A 20,930-nucleotide genomic window follows, 5' to 3' on the forward strand; every position below is an offset into this window, starting at 1 on the left:
TTCCACACGCTGGATTCCGTACTGTTCCCGAACTGCTCCACATTTCCTCTCGTGAACTTTATCGGCAGGAGGCTGGTGGTGGACAGAAAACAAGGCTCCAATGATGATGTCTCCAGGGATGTGGGCGACTACACGGCGTTCGCTGGACTGCGCTGCCAACGCTGGGGCAAACTCGACCCACGACATGACGAGTGCCACCAAGCGTAAGAGGGAGAGAGGAGGCAGTAGAGAAACCATGACAGCCATTTTATGTAAAGAGTGACGAAAGAAAGAGAGGGCCACTATAGCCTCTCCCTTCACCTCTTCCTCACAGTTAATGTGACCCTAGCACTGCAACTGGAATGAGGAGCTTTAGAGGTGAGTTTTAAAAAAAGAAAAACGCTTTTTAAAGCAAACAGAAGTCTCATTGGAAAACCGGGGCTAAAAGTTGACATTCCTGTGTTCCAAACTGTTTCCGGATGGAGGGCATCGTGCGTTCATTCCACTGGGTTTCTCCTTGACGACCCTGGTGAGGTAGTGGGGTCACTGTCGAGAGAACCTCTGTCTGAGGGTTTCGTGCTGCGTTTGACTTCATAACCTTCAATTAGGGAGATTTACAGTGTTAGACATTCACAATGTACACACAAGATATGTAACTGCACAGAAATTACAGAGTACATAATACACACATCCACAACATCCAGAGCCCAGTGAATGACAGAGAGAATGAGACAGAGAGACAGAGTATGTGTGTGTTGCACTGTGCATAAGAGAGAGAGAGAGAGAGAGAGAGAGAGAGAGAGAGAGAGAGAGAAATCCCAGTCATATCTGAGGATCACTGGATGTCTATGTGGCAAAATCCTCTCCACGTGAAGAGAGGCCAACGTCACCTGTCACTGAGACTCTGTTCCCTACTGCAGCATTTCATAATTTCATATCCAAAAAAGGCAGTTCATAAATACACGGAACCGAATTCATTTTAAAAAGACAGTTCATAAATACACGGAACTGAATTAATTTTAAAAAGACAGTTCATAAATACACGGAACCGAGTTTTTTTTTGTTGTTGTTTTTTTTTAATAAAAAGACTGTTCATAAATACACGGAACAGAGTTAATTTTTTTTTTTTTTTTTTTAAAAAAGAGACTGTTCATAAGTACACGGAACAGAGTTAATTTTTTTTTTTTTTTAAAAAAAGAGACTGTTCATAAGTACACGGAACCGAGTTAAACAGGCGAATGAGCTCGCTGTGTGTTGTGTAGTAGCAGCGGTATTGTAACTGCGAGAAAAAGAGAGGACATGTAACGATGAATGTAATTAATTCGGTCCTTTAATTAACAGGTCCTTACTAAAGCAGTTAACGGTATCTCAAGTTTTACCGCAAGAGGGTCTATACCTAATGCCATACTCATTCATCTCGCACAAAAAACACCCGCAACTGACGGGCCCCCCCATCACCACCAACACCACCACCACCATTATCCTCGTTGAGTCTGAAGTGGGGGCAACACATTCCATTCAATTTAGCGGGAGACTCCATTACATTTATTTCTTAGTTGCAGTCAGCAAAAGAAAAAAAAGCCGTTTCGGTTCCAGAGGGAGTATTCTCTGTTGAATTCACATCGTCTCTGTAAACGGTGTTATTCCGCCCTGCGTGGATGAGAAAACCTAGCCCCAGCTCTCCTTAAAGGTGTTATGTGGGTTTTCTTGTAGGAATTGTTCAGGTCAGCGCCTTCCCTGCAAAATGAAAGCAGCAGACTCTTCACCTTTCCAGTTAAAAGTGATCGAATCGAAGGCGAAGACGGATGGAGGAATGCACTCTATATTAAAGAGATTCGTCCCTTGACACACTGACACACAAAGCAACGAAAGGTTCTCTTTAAACACCGCAGCTCATAACCTTATTCGTTAGTCTGCTCCAATCCTTAAATTACAGAAATTTACGCCAAATAAAACGCTAAATAACAAGTATATCTTATAGGGGCACGTACGACAAGTTCGCACCAGCTTTTGACGAGACAGATGTTTATCCCACACAACAATATGCTTACCGAACTAGAAAACGCGTGAAAGATGAGACTATGGAAAATGACCTTGCCTGCGTCAGATGTACGCTTAGATCCGCGTGCGCCCCTCGATTTATGAATAAGCGGCGGATGTGTGTCGTTCATAAATCCGAAATTTGGGGGGAAAGAATGGAACAAGAGACACGCGCCAGTGTTTACCAAAATATGACACCGCAGTGGCCGCGGACAACTTCAGTGTGTACGCGTCTACGATTCAAAATTATGGTTGCATCGTGTATCCTTGATGGTATAGAAGCTGGACAACGGAAATACTGACATGCTTCATATTACCGCATTGTTATAGCAGAAACATGTTTTCAGAATATTTACATTTGTAGATTAGGACGATTTGAGAAAGCAGAAAAGTCATGTCGAAAGCTTTGAATTAGCGAAAGACTATCAATGCTTATTCACCCGAAGTAAGCATGTCACGGATTTACCGTAAAATGAATTCATCTACCCTAAATGGAGAGAGCGATGCACTATACAGCCTACTGATATTGATTAGAGACAAGCGTCTTCATAAAAACGGTTACCTATGCTTCACACAGAATCAATAGGCTACCGGGCACGGGCTTAGTGTTATCACTACACTCGATCGCTCAATTTACATTTTCCCTTTAAAGCAACTAACTAGGAGAACATACCGTCCCTTACCTGTCGTCTTTGACTCTGTTTTATCACAAAAAGTCAGCTGGCGAGAAATCTCCCGACGATTCACGCTGACAATTAGATGAGTAGGGAACCCGCGTTTTGCCAGGCTGGTGGCACTGTTTCAGATCATGGAGCCACAGTTTGCTTTATCTTGTTGTCATGCACCACACACACACACACACACACACACACACACACAAACCTAAGCGCTCTCGTTCTCTCTTTCAGTACTCTCCCTTTCCCTCACAATTCCATTCAAGCCCTAACACAACTCGATTGAACACCTCGATTTTCATGGAACTCGTATTGAGTCTCAGATTTACCTGTTGGTTTCATGTTGTGAAGAGCCGCTTATATTTTGCTGTAAAAAATAAGGCTACAAGGTCACAATCCATTCGCTAGCACAATGATTAAAGTCATTAATGTGTCAGCTGTAACACCCCCCCCCCCCCGTCTCTCTCTCTCTCTCTCTCTCTCTCGTTCCTCTCATGGTAGCGAGTGAACGGTTACATTGATCGTTAATCGCTTGCTCAATCCCACAGGAGTTGAATGCAGGTAAAGGTCAAACCGTCTCTTTCACAAATGATGTGGTGCATGGAGCGCGCACATGAGGGGAGAGAGGAGAGTGGACTTGCCCATGTAAAGAACACACATTATCCAAATATCACAAAATATTTGGATACTATCACATTTAGCTACATCACTGTCGTCCATTGCACTCAAACGTGTATGTACAACATCTACCCACCGGTTTAACTAAATAAGTATGCAATTAGTAGAGAGGGTCATCTTTTTTCAAATTGCAAGTGAACATATGTCTGTATATATATTATTTAAAGGCGCAATTCTTCAGCTAAAAATGTCTGTTCTGCATTATTATGGCCCGCCGGAATTAAATCGTAACTTCTAACTCACAACAGTACATGAAACTCCGGTAAGACAGAAACATGTCAATACTTCAAGCACAGAAGATTCTGGATTGTATTATTTTTCATGTATGGATCTTAGACAAGTTTATAAAATCCCACCCACGCACCGCATGTCATGCAAGTTACAAGGTTTACAATAAAGATAGAAATGGAAACTGTCACAAAGCCATCCAAAATCCTAAATTTCCGACGAAAGTTGAAAACGATATGTTGTAATGACTCCGTAAGAGTCGTCTGTAATCGTTTAAAATTCGTACAGTAACGTAAAGCCCTGTTCTCTTTGCAACTGCCACCAAGATTTCATAAAAAGAAAACCCACTATACGAGTCTCCAGCAAGCCGTGTTGAGACCAATGTGAGCGGACAGTAATAACGTTAAAGTGTTTTGAGAGAAATGTACCATCATTTAAAAAACACAATCGCTGTTGTTGTTTTTTAACCGCCTCTTTATCTGTAAGTGAGCTGATCTGATAAGCAAATCTGAGAGGAATACGTGTGTTAAAAATGACGAAAACTCAGAAACGTTTGTAAATTATTTTCATCCTACAACGGTAGCACGCACGCGCGCGCTCACACACAGGTTATATGTAGTCGTTACATACCTTTTCAGTTTTAATATGCATACAGCATACATGATTTCACAAATGAATCTCCTCTTCAGGCGCCGATCAGGATGAGCAACATCAGGGTATTTAATCCTTACTTTACCATGGCAACCCGACCGGCCCTCTAGCGCTGGCTTTTCTCTCCTGCTCTTCCTCTGGTGCCCTGCGTGGCTACGAAAATTCCTCCAGTATTCCGTGTTTCCTGGCTCTGCTGGGTCTATATCACGGGTCAAAGACTGTCTTGACCCTGATGATCAATGTTTTCTGTTTTTCTGTGGCCTGACCACGTTTATTCAAGGAGGGAAAACTGATTGCCTCGCTGCATTCTGAATGCTATAAACAGACAGTGGTTTAAGCTTTGGCCACAAATTCAGCACGGATTAATTTGCCAGCCAACTGCATGCCTGGATTACTGACCATTAAAAGCGTAAACACTCTCAGTCTATTTCTTGTGGTGAGAAGACATTACATCTATTAAAAGTATTTGCTCTCTCTCTCTCTCTCTCGCTCTCTCTCTCTCTTTTGCACACACATACACACACACACTCACTTACTCTGTCCTCTCTCTCTTTCTTTCTGGTCAAGTCATTCTTTGGGGGTTTTAGTAAGACATTTTGGTGTAACATAGTTGTTCACCACCATCAAAATTAAATTAACTGAACTACATTACCCCAAATTTTATCAATGCTTGGTTGGTCTGAACCCTTCAAAAATATTGTGAAGCTTCATCCGGTGAGGACGGCCAGTGGCCATAAGTCATCTGTCCACTGACATCTACCACAACCCCACAAAACAAATCACCAGTTACAGGCAATAATGCAAATCATGACTAGAGAAGTACACACTTAAAGAGGGAACTTTGCAAAAGGCTTATATGTTGTAAGGTGATAGTTAAGCGTAACAGACATGCTGTGTCATTAACATCACTATTCTTTGCTGCAGGTTTATGCCTCAGAGTGAGACCTGTTTGGTATTAGCACGTGGAGCAGTTATTCACTCCCCCATGGCTTTTCACTATGAGAGCAGGGGGCAGTTCTGGAACATTCTATGTTTGTGCACCTTTTGGGGTTTACTCATCCAGGTTGTGAGAGCTTGGCAGAGCTGGAGAGATGGCTAAAAATCAAAGGTTACAACTGGAATTCCTCACATTCTGTAACAGTTTCAATGCAGCTGCCAAAAACACATTGCACCTAAACACAGACATTCATAAATGTCCAACTAAACACACACACTGACTTGTTACAGTCAGGTAAGGGTCATGAAGCACGTTTCTGATTGGCTGTTTAGCTACCACATTAATTGCCCACAACACAGCCGTGACACAAAAGGCAGGGCTCACGGCAAGGCGAGGTACACAGTTCAGCCTCTCCTCTCTGTCAAACACATCTTACACACACACACACACACACACACACACACACATATATATACATCACCACACACACACACACATATACACACACACACACACAAACACACATATACACACACATATACATCACCACACACACACACACACATACACACATATATACATCACCACACACACACACACACACACACACATACACACATATATACATCACCACACACACACACACACACACACACACACACACATATACATCACCACACACACACACACACACATACACACACACACACACACACATATATACATCACCACACATATACATCACCACACACACACACACATATATACATCACCACACATATACATCACCACACACACACACACACACACATACACACACACACACACACACAGACATTCAGCCTCTCCCCTCTGTCAATGACATTTTAACTGGCAGAATTACAAAACCAAACGTAGCAGGTACATTCTAAAGTTAGGGTTACCATGACAACAGCACAGTCCCTGGGATAAAGGGATGTGACAAATATCTGACAATAGATGAACCAGCAGAGTATGTATAGCTCTGAGAAAGAAAGAAAGAAAGAAAGAAAGAAAGAAAGAAAGAATTTGGATGAGGGAAGGCCGCTCCTTTCCCTGGGTTTAGTCACAAACAAAACCATGTAGAATTACAATGTTACAGAACATTGAATGCTCAGTATCATTTTGAAACCTCACTGGACAACTTCAGTTGCCATGGCAACAAGGCTAAAGTGAGGTTTTCTCAGTCTGATATGTGCTTGTCTGTGGAAAAGGATGAATGATGCGAAATAGGTTATTAGTAACATTAGTCACATGTTCTTGTTGTTTAAGCGTAAGCAGGTTATTAGTAACATGAGCTAGATGCGTTAAGCTTAAATGTATTGATATTCATAAAACGGTTGCACAGAATCAGATGATGTAAAGTTTTATTTCTCTTGTGTTTCAGTATACTCCCTAAAGTATCACAAAGGGAAATACTGCTCTCCTATACCTGGGCTTTGTTCCCCCTGCCTACTCCAACCTGACGCCACACACAACAATGTAAACACAGCTGTAATTATTATTATTATTATTATTATTATTATTATTATTATTATTATTATTATTGGTGTTGAGATTTCAATAATTTGATGTATTCTGAATTTTTTTTTTCTCACCTTTTTCCCCCTTGCTCATATCTCAGTGATGTAATTATCACATGTGGGCTACAGCGATGTGAGATGAGGTCTTCACTAGGACAGAATGATATGGTTTCACCACGGCAACCAGACAAGAATATGCACATTTTTATCATAGCACCAGTCTCTCCATTCAGACTCAATATGTACCACACACACTACACAAACACTGCATACACTACTGAAAACACACTGCATACAAATACCACACACTACACAAACACTGCATACACTACTGAAAACACACTGCATACAAATACCACACACTACACAAACACTGTATACACTACTGAATACACACTGCATACAAATACCACACACTACACAAACACTGTATACACTACTGAAAACACACTGCATACAAATACCACACACTACACAAACACTGCATACACTACTGAAAACACACTGTATACAAATACCACACACTACACAAACACTGCATACACTACTGAATACACACTGCATACAAATACCACACACTACACAAACACTGCATACACTACTGAAAACACACTGCATACAAATACCACACACTACACAAACACTGCATACACTACTGAAAACACACTGTATTCAAATACCACACACTACACAAACACTGCATACACTACTGAAAACACACTGCATACAAATACCACACACTACACAAACACTGCATACACTACTGAATACACACTGTATACAAATACCACACACTACACAAACACTGTATACACTACTGAAAACACACTGCATACAAATACCACACACTACACAAACACTGCATACACTACTGAAAACACACTGCATACAAATACCACACACTACACAAACACTGTATACACTACTGAATACACACTGAACACAAATACCACACACTACACACACCGCTGAATACACACTGAACACAAATACCACATACACTACTGAATACACATACCACACACTACACAAACACTGCATACACAGCTGAATACACACTGTATACAAATGCACACATTCAACACACACCACACAAACACTACCCAATACAGACTGTACACAAATATTACATATTGCACACCACACAAACACTACCCAATACAGACTGTACACAAATATTACATATTGCACACCACACAAACACTACCCAATACAGACTGTACACAAGTGCTATACACTACACACACTAATGAACATACACATATTCATTCATTCATTTTCAAAGGCACTTATTCCTAGTGCTCACTGGGCGAGAGGCAAGGAAACACCCTGGACAGGTCTCCAGTCCATCACAGGGCAGACACACAGACAAACACAATAATAAATTCACACCTAGGTGTAATTTAGTATCTCAAATTCACCTGATTTACATGTCTTTGGACTGCGGGAGGAAACCGGAGCTCTTGGCGGAAGCCCACAAAGACACAGGGAGAACATGCAAGCTGCACACAGAGAGGACCCTGGCCAGGAACCAAACCCAGAACCTTCTTGCTGTGAGATGACAGTGCTAACCACCATGCCGCTGTGCCGCCTTGCATGCGTATTCAAATAAGTACAAAATTAATAATAAAAACACATAAAACCACTAAAGTCAAATGTGATGTAACTGCCTATTTCTGTTATGTATGTGTGTATGTATGTGTGTGTGTATGTATGTGTGTATGTATGTGTGTATGTATGTATGTATGTGTGTATGTATGTGTGTATGTATGTATGTGTGTATGCATGTATGCATGTATCTGTCAGATGTGTGAGACATTTGGACAGGTCTCTCTGAATGCTCGGCTCAGAGCGCCACCTGATGGCAACCAGCAGATTCAACCTCTAAACACCATTGAACTTTCTCCCTCACGAGGACAAATGTGTTAATCATCTCTCTATTACCCTCAAACATTCACAGGCATTTCTCTCAGATACACGGACAGATACCTGAGAACATGAGCAGGGTCAGGCCTATAGACTATGCAGGTAAATGGATGATTTTTTTTAATCCCTGGGGTTCTCTTTAACAAATGACCTCTCACCTCTGTCCATACAATCCTAATATCACAGCTCTGACTCATTAAGGCCCTCATTTATTCAGCTACAAAATTGTTTTATTCAGTCACAGTATTGTCTTATTCAGTTATATTGTCATAGTATCCAGTCATAGTATTGTCTAGGGATGTACCCGAATGCAAATATGATATTCAGGAGAGCACAAATAATGCAATGGAAACAGATGTTTTTTCTATACGAAGTTGCTCGTTATTATTCGTGGAAAAAAACATGATTGACATGTCTGTGTGTCAGCCATTTTGTTTCTTCATATCGGCTCATATCACTGTGGATGGCCACAAGATAAAAATGGCCATTCTGTTTGCAGCACAGGACTTTAATTTCACTAACTAGTCATTTCATTTCCTACACATTACTGAAAAGTGATCGCTATATTCTGTAGTCACCCTCACCAAGTCAGTGCAAATTACTGTTAATTACTGTAAAATAGTAATAATTACTGTTAATTACTGTACAATAGTAATAATTACTGTTAATTACTGTACAATAGTAATAATTACTGTTAATTACTGTAAAATAGTAATAATTACTGTTAATTACTGTAAAATAGTAATAATTACTGTTAATTACTGTACAATAGTAATAATTACTGTTAATTACTGTACAATAGTAATAATTACTGTTAATTACTGTACAATAGTAATAATTACTGTTAATTACTGTACAATAGTAGTAATTACTGTTAATTACTGTAAAATAGTAGTAATTACTGTTAATTACTGAAAAATAGTAATAATTACTGTTAATTACTGAAAAATAGTAATAATTACTGTTAATTACTGTACAATAGTAATAATTACTGTTAATTACTGTACAATAGTAATAATTACTGTTAATTACTGTACAATAGTAATAATTACTGTTAATTACTGTAAAATAGTAATAATTACTGTTAATTACTGTACAATAGTAATAATTACTGTTAATTACTGTAAAATAGTAATAATTACTGTTAATTACTGTAAAATAGTAATAATTACTGTTAATTACTGTACAATAGTAATAATTACTGTTAATTACTGTACAATAGTAATAATTACTGTTAATTACTGTAAAATAGTAGTAATTACTGTTAATTACTGTAAAATAGTAGTAATTCACATGTCCCTAGCGAACTGCAGTAACGTTAACACATCAAGAATCGTGAACGCAGCATCATTGGAATTTAAGATGATTCCCTTCAACTGATGGATATTTTTCTATACATCTTTACTGTAAATAGTTTCTATTTCCAATGCAAAACAGAATCTTTCAACTTATAAAACATTTTTTTTTCAGTTTTATTTCAGAATGTCTAATGTCCTCCAGTTAAATGATGGGTGGGGGGGGGGGGGCATAAAACTTTGCTTAGTTAAAAATGAAAAATTAAAAAAAAGAGAGAGAGAGAGAGAGAGAGAGAGAGAGAAATTAAAGGTACAGCATGAGGATGTGGAAATATATTTCATAATTAATTATATGACAATATTAAATCAATCTACAGAGACAGATAATTTTGTTGGTGGAACAGATACAGATACAGATACAGATACAGATAATTTTGTTGGTTTAACAGATACAGATACAGAGACAGAGACAGAAACAGATACAGAGACAGAGACAGAGACAGATACAGATACAGAGACAGATACAGATACAGAGACAGAGACAGATACAGATACAGAGACAGAGACAGAGACAGATACAGAGACAGAGACAGAGACAGAGACAGATACAGATACAGATAACATGACATCTCTGTACACCTCTAGTATTGTCTTGTTCAGTTCTGTTGTCTTATTGGACCAAAGGGGGTCAGAGTCTAAATTTGCCTCCCATAGTTCCTCATTAGATCATTTTGGGTGGTTTGGGAACTGCGTCTCAAACATACAAGCGCTCTCAGTATTTTATACAGAGTATGTCAAATACATTATATTATATTATATTATATTATATTATATTATATTATATTATATTATATTATCTCTTGCTTCTCTTGTATGTGTGTACGTGTGTGTGTGTGTGTATGTGTGTACGTGTGTGTGTATGTATGTGTGTGTGTGTGTGTGTGTGTGTGTGTGTGTGTGGTAGATGTTTCCTGACATCTCATGGATGGATGATGTACAGATGAAACCAAGCAAGAGGAAAAGCAAGTGTTAGATACTGATCTGATCTAGAGAACATACAGATAAGACTGGTGCATATGAGGAAACATAGAGAGTACATATGTCATGAGAGAGGAGGGGGAGAGAGAGAGAGGGAGGGAGGGAGAGAGGGAGAGAGAGAGAGAGAGAGAGAGAGAGAGAGGGAGGGAGGGAGAGAGAGAGAGAGAGAGAGAGAGGGAGGGAGAGAGGGAGGGGGAGAGAGAGAGAGAGAGAGAGAGGGAGGGAGAGAGAGAGAGAGAGAGAGAGAGAGAGAGAGAACGAACCCCGTGGCTGCAGTAATCCTGTGATGGTTGTTTCACTCTCCGGCAGGATCAGCTCTACCTCGTGCCACGCTATGCTAACATGTGACAAGCTTATGATCCACAGATCTCTCTCTCTCTCTCTCTCTCTCTCTCTCTCTCCCCCTCTCTCTCTCACACACAGACACACACACACTGAGGCTTCCATTCAGTATTTTGTGAAGTCATAAACACTCCAGTACTACATATTTTCAAAGACAGATCACAATCATGCACACTCTAACCAGGAAACCTAATAATTCACTCATTTATTATTCATTTTAGGACTATGAAGACATTGCAGTTTAAACAGAAATGTTTTGGGCTTTCTGACTACAACCAAACAGGTGCAATAAAGATATGAAATCTCTCACTCATAGTAAATCTGTGATGTTGTGTCTACAGCCACACAAACAGAATCCGAGAGACTTGTAAACAGTGTAAATAGTGTTTTCAGTCACATTAATCAGTCACATTAATCAGTCACATTAATCCGTTACCTTTTTGATGGCTGTGTTGATTGCACTGATCCCTGTGTATTCGTCTGATATTTTGTACCTTTTAACACATTAAATCTACAGCCAAAATCTCTCTCGCACACACACACACACACGCGCGCACGCACACACGCACACATTCCACTTCAGGACAGGATGGTGAGGCTATCGGTGGAGTCTGTAACAGGGTCAGACACAGCATGTGACTATGAAAGGGGGGAGAAGGGGGTCCCAGTGTGTCGGTGTGTGAGTGTGTGTGATGGTGTGTGATGGTGTGTGAGTGACCTGTGGTGCGTGTTAGTGTGGGTGAGGGAAAGAGGTGGAGTATTTGTGAGTATAAACGTCATTCCAATGCTCTTGCTCTCTCTCTCTCTCTCTTTCTGTAGTCAGACGGTGTCTAATCAGTGTGTGACCGTGTTGTGCTGAAAAAAAAGCATTTTTTGCTGCTTGACTTGGCCAGTCATGAGGACACTGTCTCTTTTTGCCTTTTTCCTTCATGTTCTTCACTTCTCCTTTCAGCAATTTCCGCGACCCTGCACCACACCTGAAGCTCTACGCCTAAAAGAATGTTGTCCGGTTTGGTCTGGAGATGGTTCTGTGTGTGGGGCCCAGTCTGGGAGGGGGTTTTGTCAAGATGTAGTGGTTTCAAATCTCCCAGACGGACCCCAGTACCCTCACTCTGAGATGGACGACAGGGAGAGGTGGCCCCTGGTTTTCTACAACCGTACATGTCGCTGCGCTGGGAACTACATGGGCTTTGACTGTGGGGAGTGTACGTTCGGTTACTTCGGGGCCAACTGTGCAGAGAGGAGGGAGTCGGTGCGACGGAACGTCTTCCAGCTCTCGGTGACAGACCGGCAGCGTTTCATCTCCTACCTGAATCTGGCCAAAAACACCATCAGTCCCGACTACGTCATTGCCACGGGGACGTTCGCTCAAATGAACAACGGCTCAAACCCCATGTTCGCGGACGTGAGCGTGTACGACCTGTTTGTTTGGATGCACTATTACGTGTCGCGGGACGTGCTGCTCGGCGGGCCAAACAACGTCTTTGCAGACATCGATTTTGCTCACGAAGCGGCGGCGTTCCTGCCCTGGCACCGTGTCTACCTGCTCTTATGGGAGCACGAGATCCGAAAGCTGACGGGCGATTTTGACTTCACCATCCCGTACTGGGACTGGAGAGATGCTGAGGACTGCCAGGTGTGCACGGACGAGCTGATGGGGGGGCGCAGCCCCCTGAACCCCAATCTGATCAGCCCCGCCTCTGTCTTCTCATCGTGGAAGGTACGGCCACGCGCGCTTTTACTGCTGCTTCTTCTCTGTATGCTGTTACAACAGGTCAGGTTAGGAACCAGGGTAGGAACCAGTCTTTCATGGTAAAGTCTGTCATAAAGCTTTAGGCCTGGTTGACTGGCTGTGGGGGCAGTTAAGGGAGCAGATGGAGGGAAAAGCCTGTGGGGTAAATACCAGGGAGTTCGTCAACACTGCTGTATTTAAAGTCACATGATTCCTGCAATCACACCATGTCCTGTGATCGGCCTTCTCCCCAGGGGAAGGGGTGGGGGTTGGGGGTGGCTGGGGACGGGGGCACATTACTTTGGCTTCTAGTGATATGTCTGTGTGTGTGTCTGTGTGCATGTGTATGTCTGTGTGTGTGTGTGTGTGTGTGTGTAGGTGATCTGCACACAGCCAGAGGACTACAACAGACGTGAGGTGCTGTGTAACGGCACAGCAGAAGGACCGCTCCTTCGTAACCCTGGTAACCATGACCGCAACCGCGTTGGTCGCCTGCCCACGACGGCGGATGTGGAGTTTGTGCTGGGACTAAGTGACTATGAGACAGACCAGTTGGACCGCAGAGCGAACATGAGCTTCAGAAATGCACTGGAGGGTACCCAGAGTTGTTTAGAACACACTCCATGTCAGTAAGTCGTGTTTTAATGGACTGCCATGTTGGTAACACTGTGCTCTCTCTCTCTGTGCGTGTGTATATGTGACATGTGTATATGGCGTGTGTGTGTGATGATATATGTGTGTGTATGTGGCGTGTGTGTATGTGTATGTGGTGATATATGTGTGTGTACGTGGTGTGTGTGGTGATATATTTACGGGCGTGTGGTGTGTGTGTGTGTGTGCGCGTGTGTGTGATATATATATATATATGTGTGTGTGTGTGTGTGTGTGGTGTGTGTGTGTGTGTGATATATATATGTACGTGTGTGTGGCGTGTGTGTGTGTGTGTGTGTGGTGATATATGTGTGTGTGTGTGTGTGTGTGCGTGGTGTGTGTGTGTGGTGATATATATGTGTGTGTGGCGTGTGTGTGTGTGTATGTGTGTGTGGTGTGTGTGTGTGTGTGTGTGTGTGTGGTGTGTGTGTGGTGATGTATATGTGTGTGTGTTTGTGTGTGTGTGGTGTGTGTGTGGTGATATATATGTGTGTGTGGCGTGTGTGTGTGTATGTGTGTGTGGCGTGTGTGTGTGTGTATGTGTGTGTGGTGTGTGTGTGTGTGTGTGTGTGTGGTGTGTGTGTGGTGATGTATATGTGTGTGTGTGTGGTGATGTATATGTGTGTGTGTTTGTTCGTGTGTGGTGTGTGTGTGGTGATGTATATGTGTGTGTGTGTGGTGTGTGTGTGGTGATGTATATGTGGGTGTGTGTATATGTGTGTGTGTGTGTGTGCAGGTTTTGCGGATCCTCAGACAGGTCTGGCGGTGACAGGACAGAGCACAATGCACAACGCTCTGCATGTGTTTATGAACGGTTCCATGTCCTCCGTCCAGGGCTCAGCCAACGACCCCATCTTCCTGCTCCACCACGCCTTCATCGACAGGTCAGGCTACACCTCCACCACAGCCCCACCCAAACTTTAAAACATTACCCACACTACACACACCACAACAACACACACACAAACACTACAGCAACACCCAAACCTAAATGACACTCACACCACAGGCACTACAACAACACACACACTAACCCTAACCCTAAATGTATTGACTGAGTCAGTGTATTGACTGAGTCAGTGGCAGTGTATTGACTGAGTCAGTGTATTGACTGAGTCAGTGTCAGTGTATTGACTGAGTCAGTGTATTGACTGAGTCAGTGGCAGTGTATTGACTGAGTCAGTGTATTGACTGAGTCAGTGTCAGTGTATTGACTGAGTCAGTGTATTGACTGAGTCAGTGTCAGTGTATTGACTGAGTCAGTGTATTGACTGAGTCAGTGGCAGTGTATTGACTGAGTCAGTGTCAGTGTATTGACTGAGTCAGTGTCAGTGTATAAACTGAGTCAGTGTATTGACTGAGTCAGTGTAAACGTATTGACTGAGTAAGTGGCAGTGTATTAACTGAGTCAGTGTATTAACTGAGTCAGTGGCAGTGTATTGACTGTGTCAGTGTACTGACTGAGTCAGTGGCAGTGTATTGACTGAGTCAGTGTCAGTGTATTGACTGAGTCAGTGTCAGTGTATTAACTGAGTCAGTGTATTGACTGAGTCAGTGGCAGTGTATTGACTGAGTCAGTGTCAGTGTATTAACCGAGTCAGTGTATTGACTGAGTCAGTGTCAGTGTACTGACTGAGTCAGTGGCAGTGTATTGACTGAGTCAGTGTCAGTGTATTGACTGAGTCAGTGTCAGTGTATTGACTGAGTCAGTGTCAGTGTATAAACTGAGTCAGTGTATTGACTGAGTCAGTGTAAACGTATTGACTGAGTAAGTGGCAGTGTATTAACTGAGTCAGTGTATTAACTGAGTCAGTGGCAGTGTATTGACTGTGTCAGTGTACTGACTGAGTCAGTGGCAGTGTATTGACTGAGTCAGTGTCAGTGTATTGACTGAGTCAGTGTCAGTGTATTAACTGAGTCAGTGTATTGACTGAGTCAGTGGCAGTGTATTGACTGAGTCAGTGTCAGTGTATTAACCGAGTCAGTGTATTGACTGAGTCAGTGTCAGTGTACTGACTGAGTCAGTGGCAGTGTATTGACTGAGTCAGTGTCAGTGTATTGACTGAGTCAGTGTCAGTGTATTAACTGAGTCAGTGTATTAACTGAGTCAGTGTATTGACTGAGTCAGTGGCAGTGAATTAACTGAGTCAGTGTATTAACTGAGTCAGTGTCAGTGTACTGACTGAGTCAGTGGCAGTGTATTAACTGAGTCAGTGTATTAACTGAGTCAGTGTCAGTGTACTGACTGAGTCAGTGTATTAAATGAGTCAGTGTATTGACTGAGTCAGTGGCAGTGTATTGACTGAGTCAGTGTATTAACTGAGTCAGTGTCAGTGTACTGACTGAGTCAGTGGCAGTGTATTGACTGAGTCAGTGTATTAACTGAGTCAGTGGCAGTGTATTGACTGAGTCAGTGCATTGACTGAGTCAGTGTCAGTGTATTGACTGAGTCAGTGTATTGACTGAGTCAGTGGCAGTGTATTGACTGAGTCAGTGTATTGACTGAGTCAGTGTCAGTGTATTGACTGAGTCAGTGTATTGACTGAGTCAGTGTCAGTGTATTGACTGAGTCAGTGTATTGACTGAGTCAGTGTCAGTGTATTGACTGAGTCAGTGTCAGTGTATTGACTGAGTCAGTGTATTGACTGAGTCAGTGTCAGTGTATTGACTGAGTCAGTGTCAGTGTATTGACTGAGTCAGTGTATTGACTGAGTCAGTGGCAGTGTATTGACTGAGTCAGTGTATTGACTGAGTCAGTGTCAGTGTATTGACTGAGTCAGTGTATTGACTGAGTCAGTGTCAGTGTATTGACTGAGTCAATGTATTGACTGAGTCAGTGTCAGTGTATTGACTGAGTCAGTGTATTGACTGAGTCAGTGGCAGTGTATTGACTGAGTCAGTGTCAGTGTATTGACTGAGTCAGTGTATTGACTGAGTCAGTGTCAGTGTATTAACTGAGTCAGTGTCAGTGTATTGACTGAGTCAGTGTCAGTGTATAAACTGAGTCAGTGTATTGACTGAGTCAGTGTAAACGTATTGACTGAGTAAGTGGCAGTGTATTAACTGAGTCAGTGTATTAACTGAGTCAGTGGCAGTGTATTGACTGTGTCAGTGTACTGACTGAGTCAGTGGCAGTGTATTGACTGAGTCAGTGGCAGTGTATTGACTGAGTCAGTGTCAGTGTATTAACTGAGTCAGTGTATTAACTGAGTCAGTGGCAGTGTATTGACTGAGTCAGTGTCAGTGTATTAACCGAGTCAGTGTATTGACTGAGTCAGTGTCAGTGTGCTGACTGAGTCAGTGGCAGTGTATTGACTGAGTCAGTGTCAGTGTATTGACTGAGTCAGTGTCAGTGTATTGACTGAGTCAGTGTCAGTGTATAAACTGAGTCAGTGTATTGACTGAGTCAGTGTAAACGTATTGACTGAGTAAGTGGCAGTGTATTAACTGAGTCAGTGTATTAACTGAGTCAGTGGCAGTGTATTGACTGTGTCAGTGTACTGACTGAGTCAGTGGCAGTGTATTGACTGAGTCAGTGTCAGTGTATTGACTGAGTCAGTGTCAGTGTATTAACTGAGTCAGTGTATTGACTGAGTCAGTGGCAGTGTATTGACTGAGTCAGTGTCAGTGTATTAACCGAGTCAGTGTATTGACTGAGTCAGTGTCAGTGTACTGACTGAGTCAGTGGCAGTGTATTGACTGAGTCAGTGTCAGTGTATTGACTGAGTCAGTGTCAGTGTATTAACTGAGTCAGTGTATTAACTGAGTCAGTGTATTGACTGAGTCAGTGGCAGTGAATTAACTGAGTCAGTGTATTAACTGAGTCAGTGTCAGTGTACTGACTGAGTCAGTGGCAGTGTATTAACTGAGTCAGTGTATTAACTGAGTCAGTGTCAGTGTACTGACTGAGTCAGTGTATTGACTGAGTCAGTGTCAGTGTATTGACTGAGTCAGTGTATTGACTGAGTCAGTGTCAGTGTATTGACTGAGTCAGTGTATTGACTGAGTCAGTGTCAGTGTATTGACTGAGTCAGTGTATTGACTGAGTCAGTGGCAGTGTATTGACTGAGTCAGTGTATTGACTCAGTCAGTGTCAGTGTATTGACTGAGTCAGTGTATTGACTGAGTCAGTGGCAGTGTATTGACTGAGTCAGTGTATTGACTGAGTCAGTGTATTGACTGAGTCAGTGTCAGTGTATTGACTGAGTCAATGTATTGACTGAGTCAGTGTCAGTGTATTGACTGAGTCAGTGTATTGACTGAGTCAGTGGCAGTGTATTGACTGAGTCAGTGTCAGTGTATTGACTGAGTCAGTGTATTGACTGAGTCAGTGTCAGTGTATTAACTGAGTCAGTGTCAGTGTATTGACTGAGTCAGTGTCAGTGTATAAACTGAGTCAGTGTATTGACTGAGTCAGTGTAAACGTATTGACTGAGTAAGTGGCAGTGTATTAACTGAGTCAGTGTATTAACTGAGTCAGTGGCAGTGTATTGACTGTGTCAGTGTACTGACTGAGTCAGTGGCAGTGTATTGACTGAGTCAGTGGCAGTGTATTGACTGAGTCAGTGTCAGTGTATTAACTGAGTCAGTGTATTGACTGAGTCAGTGGCAGTGTATTGACTGAGTCAGTGTCAGTGTATTAACCGAGTCAGTGTATTGACTGAGTCAGTGTCAGTGTACTGACTGAGTCAGTGGCAGTGTATTGACTGAGTCAGTGTCAGTGTATTGACTGAGTCAGTGTCAGTGTATTGACTGAGTCAGTGTCAGTGTATAAACTGAGTCAGTGTATTGACTGAGTCAGTGTAAACGTATTGATTGAGTAAGTGGCAGTGTATTAACTGAGTCAGTGTATTAACTGAGTCAGTGGCAGTGTATTGACTGTGTCAGTGTACTGACTGAGTCAGTGGCAGTGTATTGACTGAGTCAGTGTCAGTGTATTGACTGAGTCAGTGTCAGTGTATTGACTGAGTCAGTGTCAGTGTATTAACCGAGTCAGTGTATTGACTGAGTCAGTGTCAGTGTACTGACTGAGTCAGTGGCAGTGTATTGACTGAGTCAGTGTCAGTGTATTGACTGAGTCAGTGTCAGTGTATTGACTGAGTCAGTGTCAGTGTATAAACTGAGTCAGTGTATTGACTGAGTCAGTGTAAACGTATTGACTGAGTAAGTGGCAGTGTATTGACTGAGTCAGTGTATTGACTCAGTCAGTGTCAGTGTATTGACTGAGTCAGTGTATTGACTGAGTCAGTGGCAGTGTATTGACTGAGTCAGTGTATTGACTGAGTCAGTGTCAGTGTATTGACTGAGTCAGTGTATTGACTGAGTCAGTGTCAGTGTATTGACTGAGTCAATGTATTGACTGAGTCAGTGTCAGTGTATTGACTGAGTCAGTGTATTGACTGAGTCAGTGGCAGTGTATTGACTGAGTCAGTGTCAGTGTATTGACTGAGTCAGTGTATTGACTGAGTCAGTGTCAGTGTATTAACTGAGTCAGTGTCAGTGTATTGACTGAGTCAGTGTCAGTGTATAAACTGAGTCAGTGTATTGACTGAGTCAGTGTAAACGTATTGACTGAGTAAGTGGCAGTGTATTAACTGAGTCAGTGTATTAACTGAGTCAGTGGCAGTGTATTGACTGTGTCAGTGTACTGACTGAGTCAGTGGCAGTGTATTGACTGAGTCAGTGTCAGTGTATTGACTGAGTCAGTGTCAGTGTATTAACTGAGTCAGTGTATTGACTGAGTCAGTGGCAGTGTATTGACTGAGTCAGTGTCAGTGTATTAACCGAGTCAGTGTATTGACTGAGTCAGTGTCAGTGTACTGACTGAGTCAGTGGCAGTGTATTGACTGAGTCAGTGTCAGTGTATTGACTGAGTCAGTGTCAGTGTATTGACTGAGTCAGTGTCAGTGTATAAACTGAGTCAGTGTATTGACTGAGTCAGTGTAAACGTATTGACTGAGTAAGTGGCAGTGTATTAACTGAGTCAGTGTATTAACTGAGTCAGTGGCAGTGTATTGACTGTGTCAGTGTACTGACTGAGTCAGTGGCAGTGTATTGACTGAGTCAGTGTCAGTGTATTGACTGAGTCAGTGTCAGTGTATTAACTGAGTCAGTGTATTGACTGAGTCAGTGGCAGTGTATTGACTGAGTCAGTGTCAGTGTATTAACCGAGTCAGTGTATTGACTGAGTCAGTGTCAGTGTACTGACTGAGTCAGTGGCAGTGTATTGACTGAGTCAGTGTCAGTGTATTGACTGAGTCAGTGTCAGTGTATTAACTGAGTCAGTGTATTAACTGAGTCAGTGTATTGACTGAGTCAGTGGCAGTGAATTAACTGAGTCAGTGTATTAACTGAGTCAGTGTCAGTGTACTGACTGAGTCAGTGGCAGTGTATTAACTGAGTCAGTGTATTAACTGAGTCAGTGTCAGTGTACTGACTGAGTCAGTGTATTAAATGAGTCAGTGTATTGACTGAGTCAGTGGCAGTGTATTAACTGAGTCAGTGTATTAACTGAGTCAGTGTCAGTGTACTGACTGAGTCAGTGGCAGTGTATTGACTGAGTCAGTGTATTAACTGAGTCAGTGGCAGTGTATTAACTGAGTCAGTGTACTGACTGAGTCAGTGTATTGACTGAGTCAGTGGCAGTGTATTAACTGAGTGACTGTTTTGACAGCATATTTGAGCGGTGGTTGAGGAGGCACCAACCAGCCCGTACTATCTACCCGGCAGCTAATGCTCCCATTGGACATAATGACGCATACTACATGGTTCCATTCCTCCCACTGTTCAGAAATGGAGACTACTTCCTCTCCACCAAGGCCCTGGGATATGAGTATTCATACCTAATGGACCCCAGTGAGTTCACAAACCAGCAGCCATACATGTATCACTCCCTTTCTCTCTCTTCATCCACTTATCTGTTCTAACATTCTCTCTCCCCCCCCCCTTCACTCTCTCTCTCTTTCTCTCTCAGATCAGAGATTTGTTCAGGAGTTCTTAACTCCATATTTGGAGCAGGCTCAGCAGATATGGAGGTGGCTGCTGGGGGCGGGACTTCTTGGTGCCATCATAGCAGGAATCATCGCAGCAGCTGTTGCCATGGCATGTCGACGCCGGCAACAGAGGAAGAAGACCAGTGCATCAGCTTATGGAGAGAGACAACCCCTACTACACAGCAGTGAGGAGGATGGATCAGCATCTTACCAGACTACACTGTAG

General features: G+C 42.4%; 2 protein-coding genes across 2 annotated transcripts in view; one reads left to right on the plus strand and one right to left on the minus strand.

The window, feature by feature from the left end:
* The window catches only part of grm5b (glutamate receptor, metabotropic 5b), a 101,424-nt gene extending 101,238 nt beyond the window's left edge, over nucleotides 1-186 (minus strand). The window contains exon 1 of the mRNA XM_030776654.1: nucleotides 1-186. This exon is cut by the window's left edge and continues 493 nt beyond it. Within this exon, the coding sequence (XP_030632514.1) occupies nucleotides 1-186 (186 nt within the window).
* Nucleotides 187-12,224: 12,038 nt separating this feature from the next.
* On the plus strand, nucleotides 12,225-20,930 carry tyr (tyrosinase). Its single transcript, XM_030777033.1, has 5 exons — nucleotides 12,225-13,049; nucleotides 13,440-13,656; nucleotides 14,449-14,596; nucleotides 20,386-20,567; nucleotides 20,686-20,930. Exons 1-5 carry the CDS (start codon nucleotides 12,225-12,227, stop codon nucleotides 20,928-20,930), a joined length of 1,617 nt encoding a protein of 538 aa, XP_030632893.1.

This window comes from Chanos chanos, chromosome 6 (genome assembly GCF_902362185.1).
Source record: "Chanos chanos chromosome 6, fChaCha1.1, whole genome shotgun sequence".
NCBI lineage: Eukaryota > Metazoa > Chordata > Actinopteri > Gonorynchiformes > Chanidae > Chanos > Chanos chanos.